General features: G+C 40.1%; 1 protein-coding gene and 1 non-coding gene across 2 annotated transcripts in view; both read left to right on the top strand.

Annotated features, from left to right (window-relative positions):
- The window catches only part of IPO9 (importin 9), a 53,477-nt gene that overhangs the window by 20,952 nt on the left and 7,834 nt on the right, over window positions 1–24,691 (top strand). Inside the window, exons 2-15 of the mRNA XM_045787685.2 lie at window positions 289–350; window positions 610–696; window positions 1,623–1,824; window positions 5,208–5,296; window positions 6,056–6,142; window positions 6,892–7,011; window positions 7,125–7,225; window positions 7,424–7,482; window positions 8,050–8,201; window positions 8,915–9,013; window positions 10,104–10,210; window positions 10,584–10,723; window positions 13,562–13,721; window positions 24,395–24,621. Coding sequence (XP_045643641.1) covers window positions 289–350; window positions 610–696; window positions 1,623–1,824; window positions 5,208–5,296; window positions 6,056–6,142; window positions 6,892–7,011; window positions 7,125–7,225; window positions 7,424–7,482; window positions 8,050–8,201; window positions 8,915–9,013; window positions 10,104–10,210; window positions 10,584–10,723; window positions 13,562–13,721; window positions 24,395–24,621 — 1,692 coding nt within the window. The remainder of the gene's footprint in view (window positions 1–288; window positions 351–609; window positions 697–1,622; window positions 1,825–5,207; window positions 5,297–6,055; window positions 6,143–6,891; window positions 7,012–7,124; window positions 7,226–7,423; window positions 7,483–8,049; window positions 8,202–8,914; window positions 9,014–10,103; window positions 10,211–10,583; window positions 10,724–13,561; window positions 13,722–24,394; window positions 24,622–24,691) is intronic.
- On the top strand, window positions 13,906–14,040 carry LOC123785883 (small nucleolar RNA SNORA42/SNORA80 family). Its single transcript, XR_006777802.1, has one exon. It is a non-coding gene; the product is annotated as a small nucleolar RNA SNORA42/SNORA80 family (small nucleolar RNA).

Here is a 24,691-nt window from a genome sequence, read left to right as displayed (position 1 = left end):
GGTCTAAGAGGAAGGTGTTGCCATCTTGGAAGAGAAGATGGCTGGAAGATGCTATGCAGTGGTTGGAGAAAATGAGAGCGCTGGAACTATTCACTGTGAGCAGCCGTGTCCTGCAGGCCAGCTGTTTCTCTTATTTAGAAGAACCAATCTTAGCAATAATCAGCACTTTTAAAAGCAATAAATCAATCTCCTTTCTGAAATTTTTTTTGTTGGCATTAGGGTTAAAGCTCAGTATATTCCTATGGCTTTCCTGGGGGCTTTTATTCACAATAAAATTTTCTCTTTCAGAATTTGGTGTTCACCTGGCAGAACTGACTGTAGACCCCCAGGGAGCATTGGCAATCCGTCAGGTAAGTCCAGACTGATTGGCCCAATTTATGAGTAATTTCCCTTTTTACTTGGTAATGAAACTTTCTTATTGGAAAAAGAAAGAATTAATGTCAATTTATAAATAACCTAGGATTTTGTACTAGATTTAGATATACTTCAAATGAATGTATTAGGCCGTGTGTGTGTGTGTGTGTGTGTGTGTGTGTGTGTGTGTGTATGATTTTTATATATGAAGAAAGTCTTTTTCTTGCTGTATTACTTGGCTTACTCTCTTCGCAGCTGGCATCAGTCATTCTGAAGCAATATGTGGAGACTCACTGGTGTGCCCAATCAGAGAAGTTTAGGCCTCCTGAAACTACAGAAAGGGTAAGGAGAATTATTTGATTAGTCTTCCTATAGAGATTTGAGGGACCATCTTAAGAGACTGAGCTGTCACCATTGTTTGACAACCTAGGGCAATCAGAAGACTAGGGAGAAAAGATCAGTTGGTAGCTGGCAAGTGGGCAACATGCTGCAAGTAAGAGAGCTCCAGTGTCAGGCTGACCTGTGTTCAAATTCCAGTTCTGCCTTTTACTAACTATGAAAATACTAGAAAAGTATTTTAACTTCTAAGCTTCAATTTCCTAAATATCTAAAACTAAAATTAAAATTTCAACTTCAAAGAGTTGTTTGAGGATTAAGTGAAATAATGTTTCTACTTAGTACAGCACTATGCAGCCATTCTGGGCCCCCAAGAAATTTTGAGGTATAAGGTCTAGGACAACACTGTCCATTGGAACTTTCTGCAGTTATGGAAATGTTCTGTATCTGTGCTGTGTGGTGCAGTAGCTACTGGCTGCATATGGGTGTTGAGCACTTAAAATGTGGCTGATGAAACTGAGAAACTGAATTTTTTATTTCATCCCCACCCTTTTTTTTTTTTGGGGGGGGGGTGCAAAATTGGTGGGTTATTAAAGCACGGGGACAGGACCCAAGTTTAGGCCTCCTGAAACTACAGAAAGGGTAAGGAGAATTATTTGATTAGCAGAAAGAGCTGCTGCCTATTTCACCTCATTTTAATTAATTTAAATATAAAGGACCGCAGGTAGCTGATGGCTGCTGTAATGGACAGATAAGTTTAGGGATCACAGATGAACTGTCTGAATGAATGATTTGTCAAGTTTGTGTACTGGAGATTTTTGATAGATATGCAGTATCTTACACGCATTGTTTTTCCAACACATAAACTGGATAGAACTCCGCCAGTCACTTATAACCTGGTCTAATGGCAGGTGGGCTTTTCTCCTCTGCAGGCAAAAATTGTTATCCGGGAGCTATTGCCCAACGGGTTGAGAGAATCAATAAGTAAGGTGCGCTCCAGTGTGGCCTATGCAGTGTCAGCCATTGCCCACTGGGACTGGCCTGAAGCCTGGCCCCAACTCTTCAGCCTGCTCATGGAGATGTTGATGAGTGGAGATTTAAATGCAGTCCATGGAGCCATGCGAGTGCTGACAGGTATCAGAAGTTTTTCCCTCGTATTGGTACTTGGATCCCAAGAACACTTATAAGAGACTATGTGATGGAATGGCTCTAACCAATAGGAATTGAAATTTATAGCTCTTCCTGATGCTCCTCCTCCCTAGTTTTTATCTCCATGTCTATCCTCCCACTTCATTGACTCTTTCCAGAGAATTAAGTTAATATAGTATTTCTACTACTATGAAACCTTAAACACTTAAGGATAGAGTAACCGCATAGTAGTTAAGGACTCCGATTTCAAATCATACTCTGGTTTTACGTTGACCCAAGGTACTTAGTCTCTTGAGCTTGAGTTTCCATGTATATAAAATGAAGATAATGATAGTGTTTACCTGAAGGAGTCTTTTCGTAAGTTTAAATAAGCTAAAATTTGTCTAGCATAATAACTGACATGAGGTAAGCACTCTGTAAATTTTCGCCGTTACGGTAATTATCATTATTATATTAATTTTCTACTTAGTTCAACCAAGGCAAATTTAAGAACAGTCAGATAAAATTTTTATAGGAATATAAGGAAGAAGATAGAAACAGTGTAGCTATATAATTCTTAACTTCATTCGGTCAGCTTAGCGAATGTAGCATTTGATATCTTTTTCTTTCTTTCTGTTCTAAGGAAAAAAAAGTATTTTGCAGAAAAATACTTTTAGTCTAAGGAGATTTGATGGGTATCTTGTCTAAGCTTGATTAATATATTAATCCCTCACAGAACATAGAACCCAGAACCTGAATTTCCCAGTCTTTCAACTTCTGCCCTGCTTCCCCACCCCCTAGATGAAGTCACTGCTGTTTTGCCTTCAAGGACCCCTTAACCTGGATATCAGTCACCTTCTATTGATCTTTTAGAAATTGTGTTTCCGCTCAGTTCATACAGACTTGTGAAATGTCTGCCTATATCTTATCTCTTTTTCTGTGCCCTGCTAGCTTACCTGAAATGTATTCCTACCTAGTTACGAATGCCTTTTCTTTTTTTTTTTGACTCTCAGTTTATTGAACTTGGCATCTGGTCCCAGTTTTACTAGACAGTAGATAACATCAATTCTCTGTCCAAAAACAAATTCCTCATCTCCTTTTGTTTCAGACCTCTTCTTCCCATGTCCTGGCTGCCTTTTTGAACTACCTGTTTTATTCCTATTAATTATCTGTGATAGGTGCTTGGGGTATAGAGCAGACTTACCGAAAAGATCAAAACATTCCTTGTTCAGATTTTTAATTCCCTGCTTATTACTTCTTGCTTCTCTTGTATGACTCATTGTTCAGGTGATTTCATATACCCCTCTCTGTGGAATCAGCCATCTAGGATTCTTTATTTACAACCTGATGGTTCCAGAATATCAGTGAACAGATATGTTGTTCCCCTCCAGGCTTCCAACACAAAGTTCAGCTTTTTCAAAAACCTGACGGAGAAAGGCAGTTGTACATTTATCATAGTTGGAATACTGTGGAACCATCATTGTGCTTGACTAAGGAAATCATTGTTCAGTGAGATCACTTTTCTTTCAGCCACAGGGAAAGAACTATGGGGAAATGGGTATTGTTTTATGTTGGAGTCAGCAGACATGGGATGGATAGCTGCCAACCTCCATTCCCAGAGAGCTGCTTCACATATTTTCAGATGAGGGTAGACGGTGCTCTCACAACAGCAACTCGGGCGTGCGTGAAGATGGTGGGGCGTGGTGTATGGACAGGAGCCCAGTAGGAGAATGGGACTGATTCTCTGTGGGTTTTTTTTAAGATACTATATACTTTTTTAAGCCTTTAGTAAGGTTTCGTTAAGGCTTATCTATTTGTAAATGAGAACTAACACTAATGGTGTGAAGGAAATGCAAACATAGCAGTTAAGGATTGAAATATTTGACCACAGATATAGCTTTTTTTAGTCTCAAAGAAGTTTGGAGATTGAGATATTTCCAGTGCCCCACACCTTTTCTGACTTGCTGAGTGACCTCAGAAAACTTATTTTCTACTTGAGCTTATAAAGTTAATGAATTGGGACTACTGGGAATGATTATAGGAGATCAAAAATTGTGATTAAGCACTTTATTAGTAGAATTAAGCTAAACTACATTTTTGATAAAACTTGTTTACATTAATATGCTATTCATCACATTTGTTTGTACTAATTTCTTTGGATTTCTGAATGAAATAGAACACTCATTTTATTCAGAGTTCAGAATTTATTCTTCAGGGGCGCCTGGGTGGCACAGCGGTTAAGCGTCTGCCTTCGGCTCAGGGCGTGATCCCGGCGTTGTGGGATCGAGCCCCACATCAGGCTCCTCCGCTATGAGCCTGCTTCTTCCTCTCCCACTCCCCCTGCTTGTGTTCCCTCTCTCGCTGGCTGTCTCTGTCTCTGTCGAATAAATAAATAAAATCTTTAAAAAAAAAAAAAAGAATTTATTCTTCAGGAGGAACTCAAGCTAGTAAAGAAGACTCAGTTTTGAATATTTGATCTTCATTTGACTTCTGGTGATTCATATTGCTCAAAATTAATGGGGTATATTAACCTTGAAAGTGCCAACATGCATTTCTAGTTGTAGACCCTCCTGAGAAATGTCTCAGGTGATTAGCTCCATTTCTGTAGTGATAATGTGGAATTGCCAGGAAAAGCAGCTGATAAAGTGAACAGACACTGGAACTCAAGGGCTTGTATTCCACAGAGTAGTAACGTGAACCCCAGGGTCCTTCATGCTGTCTCAGTGCCTTGTGTCGAAAGTGAGGAGAAAGACACAACCCCTATTTCCCTCACCTTCTTCAAGTCTCATTTCATGAATAGGTTGCTTTTTGCCACATCCATATGGTAATCCCTTCTGTTCCAATGAGCAGCAGCCTCTGACTTCTAGGTCAATAAATGTCATTCACTGGGAAGAGTAACGTAAACAGAGTGGAATTGAAGCCTAATAAGTCTGCATATGTTTTATTATGTGCATCAGAACAACTCACCAAGGGAGAGTATTGAAAATGGAACCAAAGGTAAGACACCTCAAAGTGCACCTGGATGTTGACGATCGGGCATAAATTAGATTAATACATAAATTAGATTTCCCTAAGGTGACCTTACGAGGACTTTTACACAGCTCTTACAGATTTTCTTTCAATATGTTTTTTTTTTCTTTCTTTCAATATTTGTATAAAGTTTTTTTCTCGATCTTAGGTATTTTCCTTTATCTCTGTGCTGTTCTCTTTCCCCTTCTAACAGATAATAACTCTTGGACCTTTTCCTTCCCCAGGATAAGACCACCAGGCCAGTGTCTTTACCTGTATGCTATCTGCTTGGGAACTGCCACTTAGAAGCAGTTTGAAAATTTTCCCACTTACCTCTTCATAAAGCAGTATTTTTTATAGTGCTCCTTTTTCCTTTGTAGAATTCACTCGGGAAGTAACGGACACGCAGATGCCGCTCGTCGCTCCAGTCATTCTTCCAGAGATGTATAAGATCTTCACCATGGCCGAGGTAGGACATCTCAGCTCCAAGATCACAGCACCTAAGCGCTGCTCAGGCTCTGGTCAGTCTCCACGTCTCGTGCGGGGAACTGTGGTGTTTGCTGCCGATCCCCACACTTAAAGACCAGAACTGACAGAGATCCGAATCTGGGTTAACCTTAGATCTTTCATTTATAACTGTGAGGGTCAGCCTTTGATAAGAGAATGAAATAGCCTGTGCATCGTTTCTTCACATATCTCTTACCTCCTGGCATCCTGCAACCCTTGAGGACCTGGTGTTCCGTGTTCCCTCTAGCCTCTCATCCAGGCAGCCCACCTCAGCTTGTTCACCTCAGTTAAGTGTAAGCAAGCAGTCCACTGCTGCATTGCCCATCATTGGCTTCTAGCATATAAACAGTAGAAATAAACTATGAGTGCCTAATGGGTGATGTTTTCACCTCCCTGCTCCTCGCTGCCACCAGTCAAGGGTCTGTCTCTTGAAAGAAATATGTTGACTGTGCTGAGATTTCAAGCAGTATCCAGCCTAATATTTTTAATCAAATCAGCCCACAGAGGCCTACATGTAAGGCTAATTCCCCTGAGTTCTAACATTCCGCTGGCTTTTATTCTCTGAATTACAGACGTCTGTCCTGGATATGAGTAGATGATGTTTCCCATCTCTAGGGAATCCAGTCCCATGTCAGGACTGAGAAGTCATAGTTTTTCTTCTGGTCACAGAGAAGCAGACACAGACACACCTATCTCATGGCTGGGCTATAACTTTTCACAGGTGTATGGTATTCGAACCCGTTCCCGAGCTGTGGAGATTTTTACCACTTGTGCCCATATGATCTGTAACATGGAGGAACTGGAAAAGGTAAGGGAGCCTCTGGGTCAGTAACAGACTACTTCATGCTTAAAAACCTCTGTGCCGGGGGCGCCTGGGTGGCACAGCGGTTAAGCGTCTACCTTCGGCTCAGGGCGTGATCCCGGCGTTATGGGATCGAGCCCCACATCAGGATCCTCCGCTATGAGCCTGCTTCTTCCTCTCCCACTCCCCCTGCTGTGTTCCCTCTCTCGCTGGCTGTCTCTATCTCTGTTGAATAAATAAATAAAATCTTTTAAAAAAAACAAAAAAAAACCCTCTGTGCCTTCGTTAGAGGCGTAACAGTGACTTACTTCATTTCAGTAGTACCAGAATGCACCCCGATTTAATCAGAGTTGTGGATGCATTTAGCATTTTATTACATATTTCGTTTGTATATAGTTTAGTTTCCTTTTGTTGGAGCCTTATTAAACCACTTTACCCTGCATCTTTTCATATGAGCCATCCCTCAGAACTTCACTACCGTCTTCTGGCCCTCTCACGTGAGACAAAGCTAGCTGAAAAGCACCAACCCCTATCATTCAGAAGCAGTTCTGAAAAGTTGTCTTATATGTGATAGCTTTTCAGGAGGCCATGGTGAGGAACTGCAGGTGTTAGAGAAGGAAACCTGAAATCTTGGGTGACACCTCCAGTGACTTTATGGCTGCACTCTTCTGATCTGTGTTTCGGTGTTTGATATGTATATATTGAAGCCACTGATTAGCAGTATGTCCAATGTTGGCTTTGGTTTCTGTTACCAGGGTGCAGCCAAAGTTCTGATCTTTCCTGTGGTGCAGCAGTTCACAGAGGCCTTTGTTCAGGCCCTCCAGATACCAGATGGCCCCACATCTGACAGTGGGTTTAAGATGGAAGTCCTCAAGGTAAACATTTACTCCCATTGAGATACTTGGAGTTTTAGAAGGTGGTCTGAAATCATTGGTTTTTCTCCTATATCACGTGTAACTCTTAGATCTTTTTCTTTGTAATTTCTCAGGCAGTGACAGCCCTGGTGAAAAACTTCCCAAAGCACATGGTGTCCTCCATGCAGCAGATTCTGCCTATTGTTTGGAACACCCTAACTGAGAGTGCAGCTTTATATCCTTTTCAGAAAGCCTAAGGGACCTGCTACCACCCGTAGTCGGGAATCTAGCATTAGGTCTTGCATTCATGTGGTTCCATTTTTTTAAATGAGTTTTTTAAAGTATCTACTCTTAGGGTTGGAATGTAACACATTCCCGTGTAGAATATACGTAAAGCAGACTCCAAATTCTGTTTCTTTACTCTTCATCATACTTATGTGAGGACAGAAGTAAATTACACAGAGGAAGTTGAAGATCCTGTGGATTCTGATGGTATGTAGTTTATCTGATCCTAACAGACCACATAGGGAGGAAAGGGATTTAGGAAAAGAAAAAGACAAAGACAAAGACGAACAGTAACACAGAGGCTTCACACTCTTAAGTGAGTTTTCTAGTTGTGTTTCCTTTCAGTGTATTAGATGTGGGAAAATGGGACATTGAAAATCTTAATCTGTTCCTCAAAGGCATTTGCATAAATTTCATAAAATAGAATTTCTGAGTTGGAAGAGCTACCTCAAAGGCCATCTCATCAGCCTATACTTCTTTCTGGCAGATGATGATATTTTCATTTCTGTTTTAATATTTTTTAGGTATTTCAAATCAAAAATAGACATTCTAGAAAATATATTCAGTGTTTCTGATTCTTTTACTTGAAAAAGCAAAGAATATTTAATATTCTCAAAGGTCCTTTCTTTGACTCCTTAGCTCCCCTCGGGAATAAGAATCAGCAAGTACTTTAAATATTCATTAATTTACAAAGACAATGTAGTTCATTTCCAGCAGACGTGCTTTCCTTTTGCTTTCTTGTCATTAAAATCTTCTCTTGTGTATTTCCTGTAGGTGAAGTCCTGGGCTTTGAAAATCTCGTCTTTAGCATTTTTGAGTTTGTCCATGCTCTCCTAGAAAATAGCAAATTCAAAAGCACTGTTAAGAAAGCCTTGCCCGAGTTGATTTACTATATAATCCTGTACATGCAGATCACTGAGGAGCAGGTAAATGATATTTGGGAGACAGTTACCAGCTTGTTTTGGGAAAGTGTGACTTGAAGTGAGATCTAGGTCAAGTGAACGATTTTTATTTCTAAAAATAGACACTAGAAGAGTAACTTCTTGTGAAGTTCTAGGAAAGATTTGATACCATTTTATTGCCATGATTTCTGGGTGTTGTGGTTTTTAATTCCAATATTAGATAATTGGACTCTGAGAGTACTTATATCTCCATAGTACCACTAACCAAAGACCCTGGTATCTAGAAGAACGTATTCCCTTTCTATAAATACTGACACATAGACAGAGATTGTTAGCCCGGTTTGTGGGTCATCAGACCAGAAAGAGCATTAAAAAAAAAATAAGATAATGCCTCTCTTATATAAACGGCACAAGAATCGACATAATTTTCACATTAAATATTCCATGAGCCCTAATATATTCAGAAAGTTGATCTGTCAAATAACAGCTGATGAAAGGTAGCAGAGAACTAGTAATCAGCCACATTCTAAAATAGTGTCTACTAGAGAGAAATAACTTTGCTACTTACTTTGATAAAGGATTTGCTTCTCTACATCAAGAAGAAAAGACTTTGAGGCTAGAGTTCTGTTCTAGATAAAAACAAAAGGTTGAAATCTTGCCGTGTGTATGGATGAAAAAAGAGAACGTGTGAACCAGATTGGCAGCCTCACAAAGACCTGACTTCATCACCCTTTCAGATTAAGGTGTGGACAGCCAACCCGCAACAGTTTGTAGAGGACGAGGATGATGACACTTTCTCCTATACAGTTCGGATTGCAGCTCAAGACCTGTTGCTGGTGAGGGCGTTCCCTTGATACTTCAACCAAAAACCTCAAATCGTATCACTTGAGTGTTCCCTCTTCTTTCTAGACATCTAACCCAAGTTGAGCAGTTTTATTGAGTGACTGTATCTTAGACTTCTTTGAGGATAACAAGAGAGCATCTCAAATGAAGTTCGAGACTCAGAAATTCCAAAGTCATTGCTACTGGTTTTGGTTTACAAGTAAATATTAGATGTAAAAATGGTACAGAGGATAAAGTGTTCTGGTGAGTAAGGGTAGTTGAATCAGGAACACTCAGTTTAATCCACCCTTAAGCCAGAATTTGTAGCACAAACCAGATGTTGGCAAACTTTAAAAAAAAAAAATTAGATTGCTGAGAGAAGAACATCCAAACATCTGCTGTTTTCTTTGGCTCTGACTAGAGCATAAAATTGTCTCTAGGCTGAAGATCTGTGCTGTCTGTTGGGTAGAAGGTTTGTTCTCATTATTAGTGAACACTTCTCATTATCCTTCAGTATTCCTAAGGCACCTAGGAAAGATCACACTAAGTTTCAATTTGTAGATTAGCCTTTTATTTCTACAGTCAGGCTGCCAGAGAATGAATAATCTGGTCCATTGTTATCCAAAGCTGGGTCTGTTATTGCTCACTTACGCTCTGCTCACTCTAGCCAAAGGGAGCTTTACATTTTGTTAGCTTCCTAATGCCTAGGCACTGCAGAAATATAAATATTACTCTAATTCCATTAAAGACCCTGAACTAAGAGGGGTTGTATTTTTAATACACCTAATCGAGTTTCAGATTGTATGTGTGAAAGAGTTTGAACCACTGAGTTTGCAGTTAAGTTTTCAGTTAAAATGGGTTTAATTTGGGACGCCTGCTCAGGTCGTGATCCCAGGGTGCTGGGATCGAGTCCCGCCTCAGGCTCCATGCTCAGGCAGGAGCCTGCTTCTCCCTCTTCCCACAGCTCTCCCTGCTTATGTTCGCACTCTCTCTCTCTATCTGACAAATAAATAAATAAAATCTTTTTAAAAAAAAAAAAAAAAAAAGGTAAAATGGGTTTAATTTGCACAAACAGGTTTATTAGCCCCTCTGCTCTCTCCCTAGGCTGTGGCCACTGATTTCCAGAATGAGAGTGCAGCAGCCCTGGCTGCCGCAGCCACTCGGCATTTACAAGAAGCTGAGCAAACCAAGAACAGCGGCACCGAGCACTGGTAAGAGTGAGCAGCAGATACTTAACTTAGGGACATATTCTGGGCATTAGATCTGAGACAATCAGATCCTTGCTTTAAATCATGTGTTTTAAAACAGTTCCTCCCAACCTTAAAATAATTGGTTAAGATGCTTTTATTTTACCGCTTAATTTATAAAGCCTTGGAGGGAAGGATTTTTACTTTGTTTTTAATTTAAAAAATCTGTTAATCTGAATGACACTCTTTTCAGCTCTAGGTTTAGATTGGGAGGACAGAAAATGGCCTTTTTGGGTCAGATGATGCTGGAATGCCCTTTCACGTTTCTCCTTCCCTTGGGTGTTTATCTTTTTGGCAGTGTAGTTTGTTTTACCAGACTGTGGTATTGCTTTCTCAGGTGGAAGATACACGAGGCATGTATGCTTGCCCTCGGCTCAGTGAAGTCCATCATCACTGACAGTGTGAAGAATGGCAGGATCCATTTCGACATGCATGGGTTCCTGACCAATGTCATCCTTGCAGACCTCAACCTTTCAGGTATGTTTCAGCACAATGCTAGGATTCTAGAAGATCATTAAACCTGTCATCAACTCAGTTATATTGTTCACTTAGATAGGTAAACCGGGTATTCACGTGTCCTTTGGGTGAAATCCTTTACATGCTAGAGCTTGAACTCATCCGAACCTCTCAAACAGCCTAGAGACCTTGGCTCAAGCTTTACCAATTAAGAAATATTACTGCAATCATAATTTTTCCGCTCTGTTCACGTTTCCTTCCAAATCAGTGCCCACAGTTATGTCTGGTTTTGGCATTTGAATGGGATGCAAATTTGGTTACTGTACCTTGAAAACTTTGGCTTGAGTTCTGTCATTATTAAGCCCAAAATACATTCAGGCGGTTTGTGTCAGGCTCATTCTTCCTGTTTGTTTCCTGTCATTTTTCTCAAACTTTATTCTTGGCCAATACCCAAACACTTAAAATGTTCCATTCTCAAGTCCATGTTAGCTACTTGCCTTAAAAAGAAAAAGAAAAGTTGGCTCTACTATATTAGACTGATTTATGCAGCAGTGCAGAGCAGTAGCTAAGAATTACCATCTCTGTTTGCCATCTTCAGCTGTTGCTTCTGCCCATGCTATGCCTTATCCTCATCCTTAGACCTACCCACCCCACCCCCATTACAAAAGGCCATCTTTGCTTTCTCCAAGTACATAAATCATGGGACATTTGACATTATTTGCTCCATTCTCAATCCATTCACTTGCCTCTCGCTCATAGACTAGCCCTTTGAACAGCCGAAGCCATTTAAAAACATTCTACTCTGACTTTAAATAGGCAATCTGTTACAGGATACCTCACGATGTCACTTCCATTCTCTGACTCACAAAATTAAAATGGTTGAACATGCAGAGCTCAGGCGCATTGGGAATATCCTTTTTCACTCTGTACTTATGCAGATGAATGTTTTTTTCCTTATACTAGACTATAAAGTCTCTGAAGGTAGAAATCATGTCTAATACATGTTTGTATCCCACGGTGCCTTGCATGTAATAGGCATTTCATAATTATGTGTTGAATGAAAGTGTTGAAATTTCTTAATCCCATCAATATATATATATTTTTTTAAAGATTTTATTTATTTATTTGACAGAGATAGAGACAGCCAGTGAGAGAAGGAACACAAGCAGGGGGAGTGGGAGAGGAAGAAGCAGGCTCCCAGCGGAGGAGCCCGATGTGGGGCTCGATCCCAGAACGCTGGGATCATGCCCTGAGCCGAAGGCAGATGCTTAACAACTGCGCTACCCAGGCACCCCCCATCAATATATTTTTTGTAGAATTTACTGTAGTAAAGAACCTTCAAAAATTCATGGAGACTTGAGAATATTTATAATTGAGACTGGGGCAAAGTTTAATATATAGCATTTATTATCCTGCCAATAGCTAAAAGCTTTTCTGTACCAGCCATTCTCAGACTTTCTGGGGTCAGGATGCCTTTACACTTTTTAAAATTATCAGTGATCTGAAAGAGATTTTTCTGTGAATTTTATGTGTCAATATTTAACGTATTAGAAATTAAATCTGAGAAGTTTTGGGGCACCTGGGTGGCTCAGATGGTTAAGCGTCTGACTCTTGATTTTGGCTCAGGTCATGATCTCGGGATCATGAGATTGAGCCCTGAATCAGGCTCCTCACTGGGTGTAGAGCCTGCTAAAGATTCTCTCTCTCCCTCTCCCCCCCCCACCATTCTAAAATAGATAAATAAATCTGAGAAGTTTCTAAAATATAGGAAATGCAAGCATACATTTCATTAGCTGTCAGAGCCATGGTGTGACACATCAGATCACCTCTGGAAAACTCCACTGTACACTGAGAGAATGAGAATGAAAAAGATGGGTCATATCTTGGTATCGAAGTTTTGGTATCTTGGTATGAAAGTTTTAACTTTGGGACTCTTAGGAGTCCCTGGACCATACTTTGAGCACTGCTATTCTGTATTATATAAATTAGTATGTAATTATCCGACTGGCACAGGTTGTTAGGTTCTGTGCAATAATTCTCATCAACTACATGTTTACAAGTAACTAAGGTAAGCCCTGTGATAAGCTGATTAGGTATAGTCTCTGTCTTCAAGCAGCTTATAGTAGACAGGGGGTAGACCTCCTTACACGGGTGGCTGGAATATCCAACAAAATACGTAAGAATATGTAAGAAAGCTAAAGACTAGCACAGAGATAGCTGGGATTATTTCAGCCTAAGAGATCGGTTACATGATGCAAGTAGAGGTGAACGCGTTGGCTTATAGACAAAGCACAGAAATGGCAAGGTAAGATGCGGGTTGCTGGGAGGGGTGTGTGCTTGAGTTTAGAATGCATAAAAGGAAATTGTCGATAATGCTAAAGCTACTGATCATGGGGCCTTGAATATAATGCTTAACTAAAATGGTCTCTATTTGGTAGACTATGGCATTTATTGACAGGTACAAATAAAAGAATAACAGCTATAATTATAATGTTTTAGTAGTGTTCGAAGAGTAGGGAAAAACTGGCAATGGAGACATTTAGAGGACTAACTAGTAGTGCAGGTAAAGGATAATGAGAGGTAGGGACGGGAATGAGGGAGGTATGTCTTTTTAGCCTAAGAATATTCAAGATCTGCTTTGCAACAAATACTGAAGAGCGAAACTGGGAAAATGATTCTGTACCATAGGTTGAACATTTGCTTTTATCTGATAAGATCATTCTTTTTCCTTAATTAAGTTGTATATATTATGTAGTATCCAGGTACTGTGACAAGTTGAGGATGGAAGTGGGAAAGGAGGAAGGGCAAGGAACAGAAACTTTTATTGTCCAACCCCTAATTGCTCTCTCTTCCTCCCAGTGTCTCCTTTTCTCTTGGGCCGGGCACTTTGGGCTGCCAGTCGGTTCACTGTTGCTATGTCCCCTGAATTGATCCAGCAGTTTCTACAGGCAACAGTTAGTGGTCTTCATGAGACACAACCCCCATCAGTTCGAATTTCTGCTGTGAGAGCCATCTGGGGGTGAGTACACCATCTTAGGGTGATAAGATCTATTTTAAGAGAAAATTACTCAGAGTAGAAGTCCCAAATAGCATTTGGCCAATGGACTATGGTGCTTGGAAATTTCTGATGAAGATCTCCTACCAAATGGCAAATGGACAGGAAAAAAAAAAAAAAAAAAAAAAACTAAGAACATGGCTTCTGTGCATGGGTTTGGATTTATGGCAGGCTCGTCCCCCTGGGCCTCTCATAGTGCCCCATGCCAGAGCAAACTGTGGCCCCGAACCATTGCCGGGCCTCTGTGCCATAGGCTGCAGGCACTGAAGCGGGTCATATAGTGAAAAGAGAAAACAGGGGAAAAAAAGAAAGAACGTGGCTTCTTTGAGTCCCAGTAGATCTTGTTCCCTTTTGTTCCTCTTTCCTTTAAAATTCACTCCATCCAGCTCTGGAAACGTCTAGACCAGCTCCCTTTCTTAGAAAGGTGAAGAATTGAGAGATAAATAACTTACATAGGATTATACAGTGAAGAATTATAGAAGCAGGATTAGAGCCCAGGTCACTTTGTTGATTGATTTCTCTGTTTTATAGACTAAATTTGGGATAACGTGGCCCAGAAACACTGCTTATTTTTTCCCGGTTTTACCTCTCTTTTTTCACAGCTAATATACTAGTGGCTCAACTAGGCTTTTATTTATATTCCTACCAAGATCAGAGGGAGTATTGTTCTTTTAAGAAATATTTAAAATTCTAAACTTAAAGGTCTCAACTGAATCCTAAAAGCTACCTAAAATTCTAAAAGTACAAAATTCATCTTCTACTTACCAGTGCTCTCTTCTTACCTTTTGAGGCAGAGACTGAGATGCTGTACATTATTATATATGTCTTTAGAAAGCATTGAGGGGAAATAATTTATGCAGGATAGTTGAATAAGATGCCTCTCGCTTGTATCCCTCCCTCAACAACAATAACTTGGCATCTATTGATGGACAGCAGTGCCTTTGTGGGAGCTGTGAGACCCAGAGAGGAAACCCCAGTGCTGTCCAAGAACAAGGAGAGCCATTTTGAGAAGTCAGGCCCACACCCAGCGGCTGATGTATCAACCCTAGTCCTGGCTGTAGCCCCAGACACGGCTCCATGCCCTTGTGGGCTTGGCTACAGTCCCATTTGGCTTGGGTTCTATTGCCGGCACCACACATCAAGTACCTGGGAGGATCTCCAGCTGTGTGTTGGAGAATAGGAATACAGACCTCAGTCCCAGCTGCAGACCCTGAAGTAGCCCATGAACTGGCTCCACCCCCTCTCAACTGTGGTCCAGGAACCCCTGGAGAACACAGATTTAGACGATCACCCAAGGATGAGGGAGCCTTTGTGTAAGTCCAGGAGTCCAGCAGAGAGATTCCAGCATAGCACTGGAGCCAAAGAAATCCAAGACTGGACACTTTAAAGGAGTCAGTAAAGACTGGAAGAAGTAACTGTTACTTCAGATGTGAAGACCTCAACACAAGAAAGACTTCAAGGAACATGAAAAATCAAGGAAATGTGACACCACAAAAGGAGCACAATAATTTTCCAGTAACTGACCCCAAACACGGAGATCTGTGATATACCTGATAAAGAATCCAAAATAGCTGTTTTAAGAAGCTCAGTGAGCTACAAGAAAACACAAAACACAATCCAATGAAATCAGAAAAACAATACATAAGCAAAATGAGAAGTTCAACAAAGAAATAGAAATGATGAAAAAGAACCAAGCAGAAATTCCAGAGATGAAGAATACAATAAAATGAAATTAAAAAATACAACAGAGACCATTGAAAGCGGAACAACTCAAGAGGAAGAAAAAAAACCTGTGAAAGAGAAGACAGGACCTTTGAAATTATCCACTCAAGTAGGGCAAAGAATAAGGAATGAAAAAAAATGAAGAAAAACCTATGTGCACTTTAGGATACCATTAAGAGAAACCATCTGAATTATTGGAGCTCCGGAAGGAGAAGAGAGGTAGAAGGGGTCAGAAAGCTTAGTTAAAGAAATAATGTCTGAGAACTTCCCAAATCTGAGGAGAGATTATACATCCAAGTTCAGGAAGCTAGTATTTCACCCGAAAATTTCAATTCAAAGTGATCTTCTCCAACATACGTTATAATAAAACTATCAATTAGTTTAAAAAAAACAAACTAAAATCAGATGACTTTTAAAGCAGCAAGAGAAAAACATTTCTCTCATATAAGGGAATCCCTATAAGACTACCAGCTGATTTTTGCAGCAGAAACCTTGTAGGCCAGGAGAGAGTGGGATGATATATTTAAAGTGCTGAAAGAAAAAACTGTCAGCCAAGAATATGCAGCAAAGATGTCCTTCAGGAATGAAGGCAAGATAAAGTCTCCCAAACAAAGCTGAGAGAATTCTTCACCAGTAGACCCACCTTACAAGAAATGCTGAAAGGAATTCTTCAAGCTAAAATGAAATTAATAATATGAAATATGCAACACACTGGTAAAGATAAGTATATAATCAAATTCAGGATACTCTAATACTGTAATCTGGCAGTGTGTTAACCACAACTCTAACGGTTAAGGGACAAAGATATTGAAAATAACTAGCTAAATAATTTGTTAATGAATATGCAATATAAAGACTTGAATTGTGACATCAAAAACATAAAAGAGAGGGAATGAAGAGTAGAGCTTTTGTATACAAAGTTATCAGTGTGAAGTTAATAGACAACATAATCAAAGCAATCCACGACGGGAAATCATAAATTCACAAAGACCGCAAGAGAGGAAGAAAGAAACAAGGGAACTACAGAAGAATCAGAAAACAGTAAGATGGTATTAGTAAGTACTTACTGATCAAAAATTACTTTTTTTTTTTTTTTAAAGTAGGCTCCATGCCTAGTGTGGAGCCAGCCCAGTGCACTGTTTGAACTCATGAGCCTGAGATCAAGACCTGAGCTGAGATCAGGAGGCGGATGCTTAACTGACTGAACCACTCAGGTGCCTTTCAAGAATTACTTTAAATGTAAATGGATTTAAATCTCTAATCAAGGGATGCCTGGGTGGCTCAGTTGGTTAAGCGTCTGCTTTCAGCTCAGGTCTTGATCCCAGGGTGCTGGGATCGAGTCCTGCACCAGACTCCCTGCTCAGCAGGGAGTCGGCTTCTCTCTCTCTCCCTCCGCTCCTCCCCTTCCCTGGCTTGTGCTCTCTCTCTCTCTCAAATATATAAATAAAATTTTATTTAAAAATAAATAGGGGAGGGGGCGCCTGGGTGGCACAGCAGTTGGGCGTCTGCCTTCGGCTCAGGGCGTGATCCTGGCGTTCTGGGATCGAGCCCCACATCAGGCTCCTCTGCTGTGGGCCTGCTTCTTCCTCTCCCACTCCCCCTGCTTGTGTTCCCTCTCTCGCTGGCTGTCTCTATCTCTGTTGAATAAATAAAATCTTTAAAAAACAAAAAAAAATAGGGGCGCCTGGGTGGCACAGCGGTTAAAGCGTCTGCCTTCGGCTCAGGGCATGATCCCGGCGTTCTGGGATCGAGCCCCACATCAGGCTCCTCTGCTATGAGCCTGCTTCTTCCTCTCCCACTCCCCCTGCTTGTGTTCCCTCTCTCGCTGGCTGTCTCTATCTCTGTCAAATAAATAAATAAAATATTTTAAAAAAATAAATAAATAAAAATAAAAATAAATAAATAAATAAATAGGGGCGCCTGGGTGGCGCAGTCGTTAAGCGTCTGCCTTCGGCTCAGGGTGTGATCCCAGCGTTCTGGGATCGAGCCCCACATCAGGCTCCTCTGCTGTGAGCCTGCTTCTTCCTCTCCCACTCCCCCTGCTTGTGTTCCCTCTCTCACTGGCTGTTTCTGTCAAATAAGTAAAATCTTTAAAATAAATAAATAAATCAACCAACCAACCAACCAACCTCTAATCAAAAGCCAAGTGTAGCCGAATGGATTTTTAAAAAAGACCCAACTTACATGCTGCTTTTAAGAGACTCACTTCAGGATACACATGCTCAAAGTGAGGGGATGGAAAAGCTATTCTATGCAAGTGGAAACCAAAACAGAGCAAGGGTAGCTGTTTTATCAGATAAAATAGACTTTAGCTCAAAAGCTGTACAAGAGAGAGAGAAAAAGGCATTATGTAATGATAAAGGGGTCAGTTCATCAAAAAGATATAATATTTGGGGGGCACCTGGGTGGCTCAGTCGTTGGGCGTCTGCCTTCGGCTCAGGGCGTGATCCCGGTGTTCTGGGATCGAGCCCCATATCAGGCTCCTCCGCTGGAAGCCTGCTTCTTCCTCTCCCACTCCCCCTGCTTGTGTTCCCTCTCTCGCTGGCTGTCTCCCTCTGTCAAGTTAATAAATAAAATCTTAAAAAAAAAAAAAAGATATAATATTTGTAAATATATACATTTGACATTGGGGCACCTAAATATATTAAGCAAATACTAACATCTGAATAATACAGTAATAGTAGGGGACTTTAATAACCCACTTTCAACAATGGATAGATCATCCAAACAGAAGTCAGTAAGGAACTATTGGACTTGAATTATACTTTTGACTAAATGGACATAATAGACATATACAGAGGGTCCTATCCAACAGCAGCAGAATATACATTCTTCTCAAGCACGCACAAAACATCCTCCAGGAAAGGTCATGTGTTAGGTCACAAAACTAGTCCTAGCAAACTTCAGAAGATTGAAATCATACCAACTATCTTTTCCAACCACAGTGAAATAATACTAGAAATTAATTACAGGAGGAAAACTAGGAAATTCACAATATGTGAAAATTAAACTCCTAAACAATCAATGGGAAAAGAAATTTAAAAAAAAAGAAAGAAAAATATCTTGAAAGAAACAAAAATGGAAACATAACATACCAAAACTTAAGGGATGCAGCAAAACCAGTTTTAGGAGAGAAGTTTATAGAGATAAGTCTCTATATTAAGGAAAAAAAAAAAAAGAAGATTCCAAACAATTTAACTTTATATCTCAGAAACTAGAAAAAGAAGAAACAAACTAAGTCCAAAGTTAATAATAGGAAGATCCGAACAAAAATAAATAGAGACAGAAAAATCATAGAAAAGACCAACGAACCTAAGAGCCGTGTTTTTTGAAAACTGACAAACTCTAGCTAGGCTAAAAAGAAACGAGAGAAGACTCAAATATAAAATCAGAAATGAGGGGCACCAGAGTGGCTCAGTCGATTAAGCCTCTGACTCTTGGTTTCAGCTCAGGTCATGATCTCAGGGTCGTGAGATTGAGACCCAAGTTGCGCTTGGTGCTCAGCGGGGAGTCTGCTTGAGGATTCTCTCGGTCCCCCTCCCTCTGCCCCTCGAGGCCCTGCTTGCATGTGTGTGCGCTCCCTCTCTCTCTCTCTAAAATACATAAATCATTTTAAAAAATCAGAAATGAAAGAGGAGACATTATAACTGATATTACAGAAATTCAAAGGATCATAAGAGACTACTATGAACAATTATATGCCAACAAATGGGATAACCTAGAAGAAATGGAGAAATCCCTAGAAACATACAGCTTATCAAGACTGAATCGTGAAGAAATAGATAATCTAAACTGACATTAACAAGGATATTGGATCAGTAATCAAAAACTTCCCATAAAAGAAAAGCCCAGGACCAGATGATTTCACTGGTGAATTCTACCAAACATTTAAAGAAAAATTAATACAAATCCTTGCTCAGACTTCTCCAAAAAACTAAAGAAGAAGGAGCACTTCTAAACTCATTTTATGAAGCCAGCATTACGCTGATACCAAAACCAGACAAAGACAGTACAAGAAAAGAAAACTATAGGCCAATATCCCTGATGAATATAGATGCAGAAATCCTCAACAAAATATGAGGAAACCAAATTCAACAGTACATTAAAAGGATCACAGCTATGATCAAGTGGGATTTATCCCTCAGATACAAGGATGGTTCAACATATGTAAACCAACCAATGTGATATACCACTTAATAGAATGAAGGTAAAAATGATAGGATCATCTCAATAGATTCAGGAAAAGCATTTGACAGAATTCAGTATCCACTCATGATAAAAACTTCTCAACACAGTTGGCGTAGTAGGAACACACCTTAACACAATAGAGACCAACTGTGACAAACCCACAGCTAACATCATACTGAACAGTCAAACTCTGGAAGTTTTTCTTTTAAGACCAAGAATAAAACAAGGATGTCCACTCTCAGCATTCCTATTCAACAAAATAACGGAAGTTTTAGCTAAAGCAGTTAGGAAAGAAAAGGCATCCAAATTGAAAAGGGAGACATAAAATTGTCTCTATTTGCAGTTGACATGTGTTATAGAAAACCCTAAAAACTCCACCAAAAAAACTGTTAGAACTAATTCAGTAAATTTACAGGATACAAAATATACAAAAAATCAGTTGCATTTCTAATAATGAACTTTGAGGAAATTTTAAAACAGTGCTATTTATAATTGCATCAAAAACAATAAAATACCAAGAATAAATTTAACTAAGTAGATGAAATATCTATACACTGAAGAGGTGCCTGGGTGGCTCAGTCGGTTGTGTCTGACTTCAGCTTGGGTCATGATTTCAGGGTCCTGGGGCTGAGCGGGGAGTCTGCTTACCCTCTCTTGCCCCTCCCCCTACTCATGCATGCTCTCTCCCTCTCTCTTTCTCAAATAAATAAAATCTTTAAAAAAAAGGAGCAGAAAGTGGTTGCTGGAGGGTGGGGGTATAGGGAGAGGTTGATAAAAGGGTACACACTCTCTATAAGATGAACAAAATAGGAGGATCTAATATAAAACTGATTATAGTTGGTAACACTGTATTTTATAATTGAAATTTGCTAAGAGACTAGAACCTAAATTTTCTCACACACAAAAAAAATATATGACATGTTTGAGGTATTAACAAAAAGGATGAGGAGGAACTTTCACAGTGTATGTGTATATCAAATCACCGTAATATATACTTTACAATGTTACATGTAATTACAATGTTATATGTAATTATACCTCAATAAAGCTGAAAAAATTAAGTTAAAAATTTCAGGTTGATTTGTTTATAAATTTATATCTTATAATCAGAAAAAATGGGAAGAAAACTTTAAAAAAATAATGTTAAGTCTGTGACTACATGGGCAGGGATTTACTTGAAAGGTGAACCAGATCTCTCTGGAAAGGGGACGAAAACTGCACACCAGGGAAAGGGACACTCATACATGTTTATAAAATTTTATATAATGTATCAAAGGCTAGATCCCTTGACCACATCTGTGGATCCCAGGTTAGAAACTGTCTGTGAGGGGCGCCTGGGTGGCCCAGCTGTTAAGCGTCTGCCTTCGGCTTAGGTCACAATCCCAGGGTCCTGGGATCGAGCCCTGCATCGGGCTCTCTGCTCGGCGGGAAGCCTCCTTCTCCCTCTCACACTCCCCTTGCTTGTGTTCCCTCTCTCTCTCTGTCTCTCTCTGTCAAATAAATAAATCTTAAAAAAAGAAAAAGAAAAAAAGAAACTGTGAATGGATCCTAGCTATTCTTTTCATCACGGCCAAGATTCTCCAGTTGATCATTTCCCTATTCAGTTTCCCAACCAGTTGCAATCTGGCTTATGTCCTTACCACATTACTGAAGCTCTTCTTTCTGATGTCACTAGCAACCTTTTAATGGCCATCACACCCCCTTTGCTTTTCTTTTGCCCTGGTTTTAATTTATTCTTCCATGTCATAATTTATGTATAATTGCAAACTGCCCGAAATCATTTCTGAAACAAGATGTTGGTCAACAGATACTTCTACTGTTGTCATATTTCTCAGATCATAGTTACGCCAGCGTTTCTCCAGAGCTCTGAATGAATATATCTTGCTACTTACCAGTACCAGGGCGGATAACACATCTACTACTGAGCTTACTGTTGACCGCCTCCAAGCCTGCTCTACCTATATTCAGAAAAAATCAGTACTTTTTTTTTTTTTTTTTTTTAAGGAATTGGTACCTTTAGGTCTTATGCTCAAAGAGATTTTGTATCCCCTGTTTTAGTAAAAGTGGAGATCCCAGATCTCCGCCTTTTAGGTCTTGGCTCCTTAGCCTTTCATCTCTTCTCTCCTACCACAACTAGTCTAGTAGCTTGTATTCTCAACTTCTTGTGCCTGAATTGCTGCCATAGCTTCCTAATTGATGTCTCTGCTCCAGCCTCCACTACTGCAGTCTGTAGTATTTTAGCGGCCTGACTGTTCTTTCTAAAAGAGAAACCTGATATTTTTGCTCCTGTAATGAAATTCTCATGGCCCCATTTGTGCTCTTCAAACTGAGATACAGGTACCCCAGAACAAAGTCCTAGTATGCCGGGTGACAGGTGAAGCCACAGGATAAATCTGTAGCATCTTCCTGGGGTTTCATTTTGCTTGAAGACTTTCGGGGAGGGCAAAGAAGGTATTAAGAATAATTTATAAAAAAAAGTTTGAGATACACTGGCTTCCAGAATAAAGTCTAACCTTCCTTAGTGTGGCATACAAGATCCCATATGATCTAAGGAGATGAGGCGATCTTCATGATCTAACAGACTGTATAGTTTCAAGTTCGTCAGAAGAGCAGAGTAAGTATAAATCCTTAGAGTGGAGAAGCAGAGGGGAGGAGGTAGAGCACAACTGAGGACCAGTAGAGAGATGGATACAAAACCTAGTCTAAGGAGTTGAGAGCTGACCAAGGCCAGATGACAGATCAGCTCTTAAGGAAAAGTTAGCTCCAGAGCAAGGTAGAATTGAAAATCAAGATGTTATGGACCAAAAAAACAAAAAGTCTGGGGCCCCTGGGTGGCTCAGTTTGTTAAGTGTCCGACTCATGATTTCAGCTGAGGTCATGATCTCATGGGTTGTGGGATTTGCTTGTCCCTCTCCCTCTGCTCTTCCCTCCACTCTCCCACTCTCTCTGTCTCTCAAATAAGTAAATAAATATTTTTTAAAAAGTCTATGGACAGATCTGAGAGATCAAAGCCCACAGTTTCACTGTTTATTATGGACCTTTGAACCCAGCATCTGACACAAGTAACATGGTTATAAACCACTTAAAAAAATTAGGAGAAACCATTTCTTGAGTACCTGGGGAGGGCCTTGTTTCTGTACTAGGTGCTTTTAACATAGAGAAACAGCATTTTTATTGACTTTTATTGCCATTCTGAAGGTAAAAGTAAAGACTTAGTATGTCTTTAATAATTATATTCCATTGAACATGGTAAGCAGCACTCAGTAAATATTGATTGAATAACAGGTGAATAAGTTAACAGTATGTATAGAAAACTTTAACCCTACAAATAGTATACAAATTTTAGTACACAACTTTCTGTTGTACACAGATATTACAAATTTATTATTGCATGGAATGTTTGTACAAATTGATCTCATTTTAGGATGGAAAATATTCCAAAAAGTACAAAATTCTTATAATATGAAAGTTAAATAATCTCCTACTAAATAACAGTTGTATTGGAAAAGATGTTAAAAAAAACTGTAGCTATTGGGATGCCTGGGTGGCTCATTCGGTGAAGCGTCTGTCTTCAGCTCAGTCATGATCCCAGGGTCCTGGGATTGAGTCCCGCATCCGGCTCCTTGTTCAGCGAGGAGGCTGCTTCTCCCTCTGCCTGTCGCTCCTCCTGCCTTTGCTCTCTCTCTCTTTCTCTGACAAATAAATAAAATCTTTAAAACAAAACAAAAACCAAACACAAAAAAAAAAACCCTTAACTATTTGGGGGCATCTGGGTGGCTTAGTTCAGCACCTGATGCTTTTTTTTTTTTTTAAGATTTTATTTATTTATCTGACAGCACAAGCAGGCAGAGGGAAAGGGAAAAGCAGGCTCCCCACCAAGCAGAGAGCCCAACGTGGGCTCGATCCCAGGACCCTGGGATCATGACCTGAGCAGAAGGCAGATGCTTAACTGACTGAGCCACCCAGATGCCCCTGACTTTTTTTTTTTTTTTTTTAAGATTTATTTATTGGAGAGAGCACGAGTGGGAAGGGCAGAGGGATAGAGAATCTGAAGCAGACTCCGTGCTGAGCCCAGAGCCTAATGCAGGGCTCGATCTCATGACCCTGAGGTCACTACCTGAACTGAAATCAGGAGTCAGACGCTCAACCGACTGAGCCACTCAGAACCTCCCCCAATCCTGTTTTTGTTTGGTTTGGTTTTTTTAAGATTTATTTAAGGCGTCTGACTTTTAATTTTGATCTCAGGGTCATGGGATCGAGCCCCTCATTAGGCTCTGTGCTCAGCGGGGAGTCTGCTTCTCCCTCTCCCTCTGCTCCTCCCCTGCCCCGTCTCAAATAAAGAAATTTTTTAAATCTTCAAAAAAAAAAGAAGCTGTAACTATTTGAAAAATAACAGGAATATATATATCAAAATCTGAAGGATGTGATTAAAGCAGTAATCTTAGGAATTACATATAATTAACATCTTAATAATGTGAATATAATGATATGACAGAGTGGGAGAGGGATGAAAGTTTAAAATAGCAAAAAACCAAAGCAGAAATAAATTAGCATAGAGATGGTGGTGCTGATGTTTACAAAATATGCCCCAGAAAGAGTAAAAACTAACTCTACAAGTAGCTTCATACAGCTACATGTATAAATGCTGTAATCTGTGATATCGACTAGAAAAACCAGGAATGAAGGGATCCACTTGTGAGTAATTCTTTACTTCTCTCTTTCTCTAGTTATTGTGACCAACTAAAAGTCTCAGAGAGTACCCACGTGCTTCAGCCCTTCCTCCCCAGTATCCTGGATGGCTTAATTCACCTAGCAGCCCAGTTCAGCTCAGAGGTTCTCAACCTGGTGATGGAGACCCTGTGCATCGTTTGTACAGTAGACCCAGAGTTCACAGCAAGCATGGAAAGCAAAATCTGCCCCTTCACCATCGCTATTTTCCTGAAGTACAGTAATGGTATGCCACCAGGACCGTGTGTGGAGGAGGGACACCAACGGGAAGGTGGTGGCTGGTGAATTTGGGTCTG

The sequence above is a fragment of the Ursus americanus genome, chromosome 2, assembly GCF_024610735.1.
Source record: "Ursus americanus isolate L20-20 chromosome 2, mUrsAme1.1.p, whole genome shotgun sequence".
NCBI classification, from domain to species: Eukaryota; Metazoa; Chordata; class Mammalia; order Carnivora; family Ursidae; genus Ursus; species Ursus americanus.
Note: the sequence above shows the minus strand (reverse complement) of the source record. Positions and strands in the feature narration are given on the sequence as shown.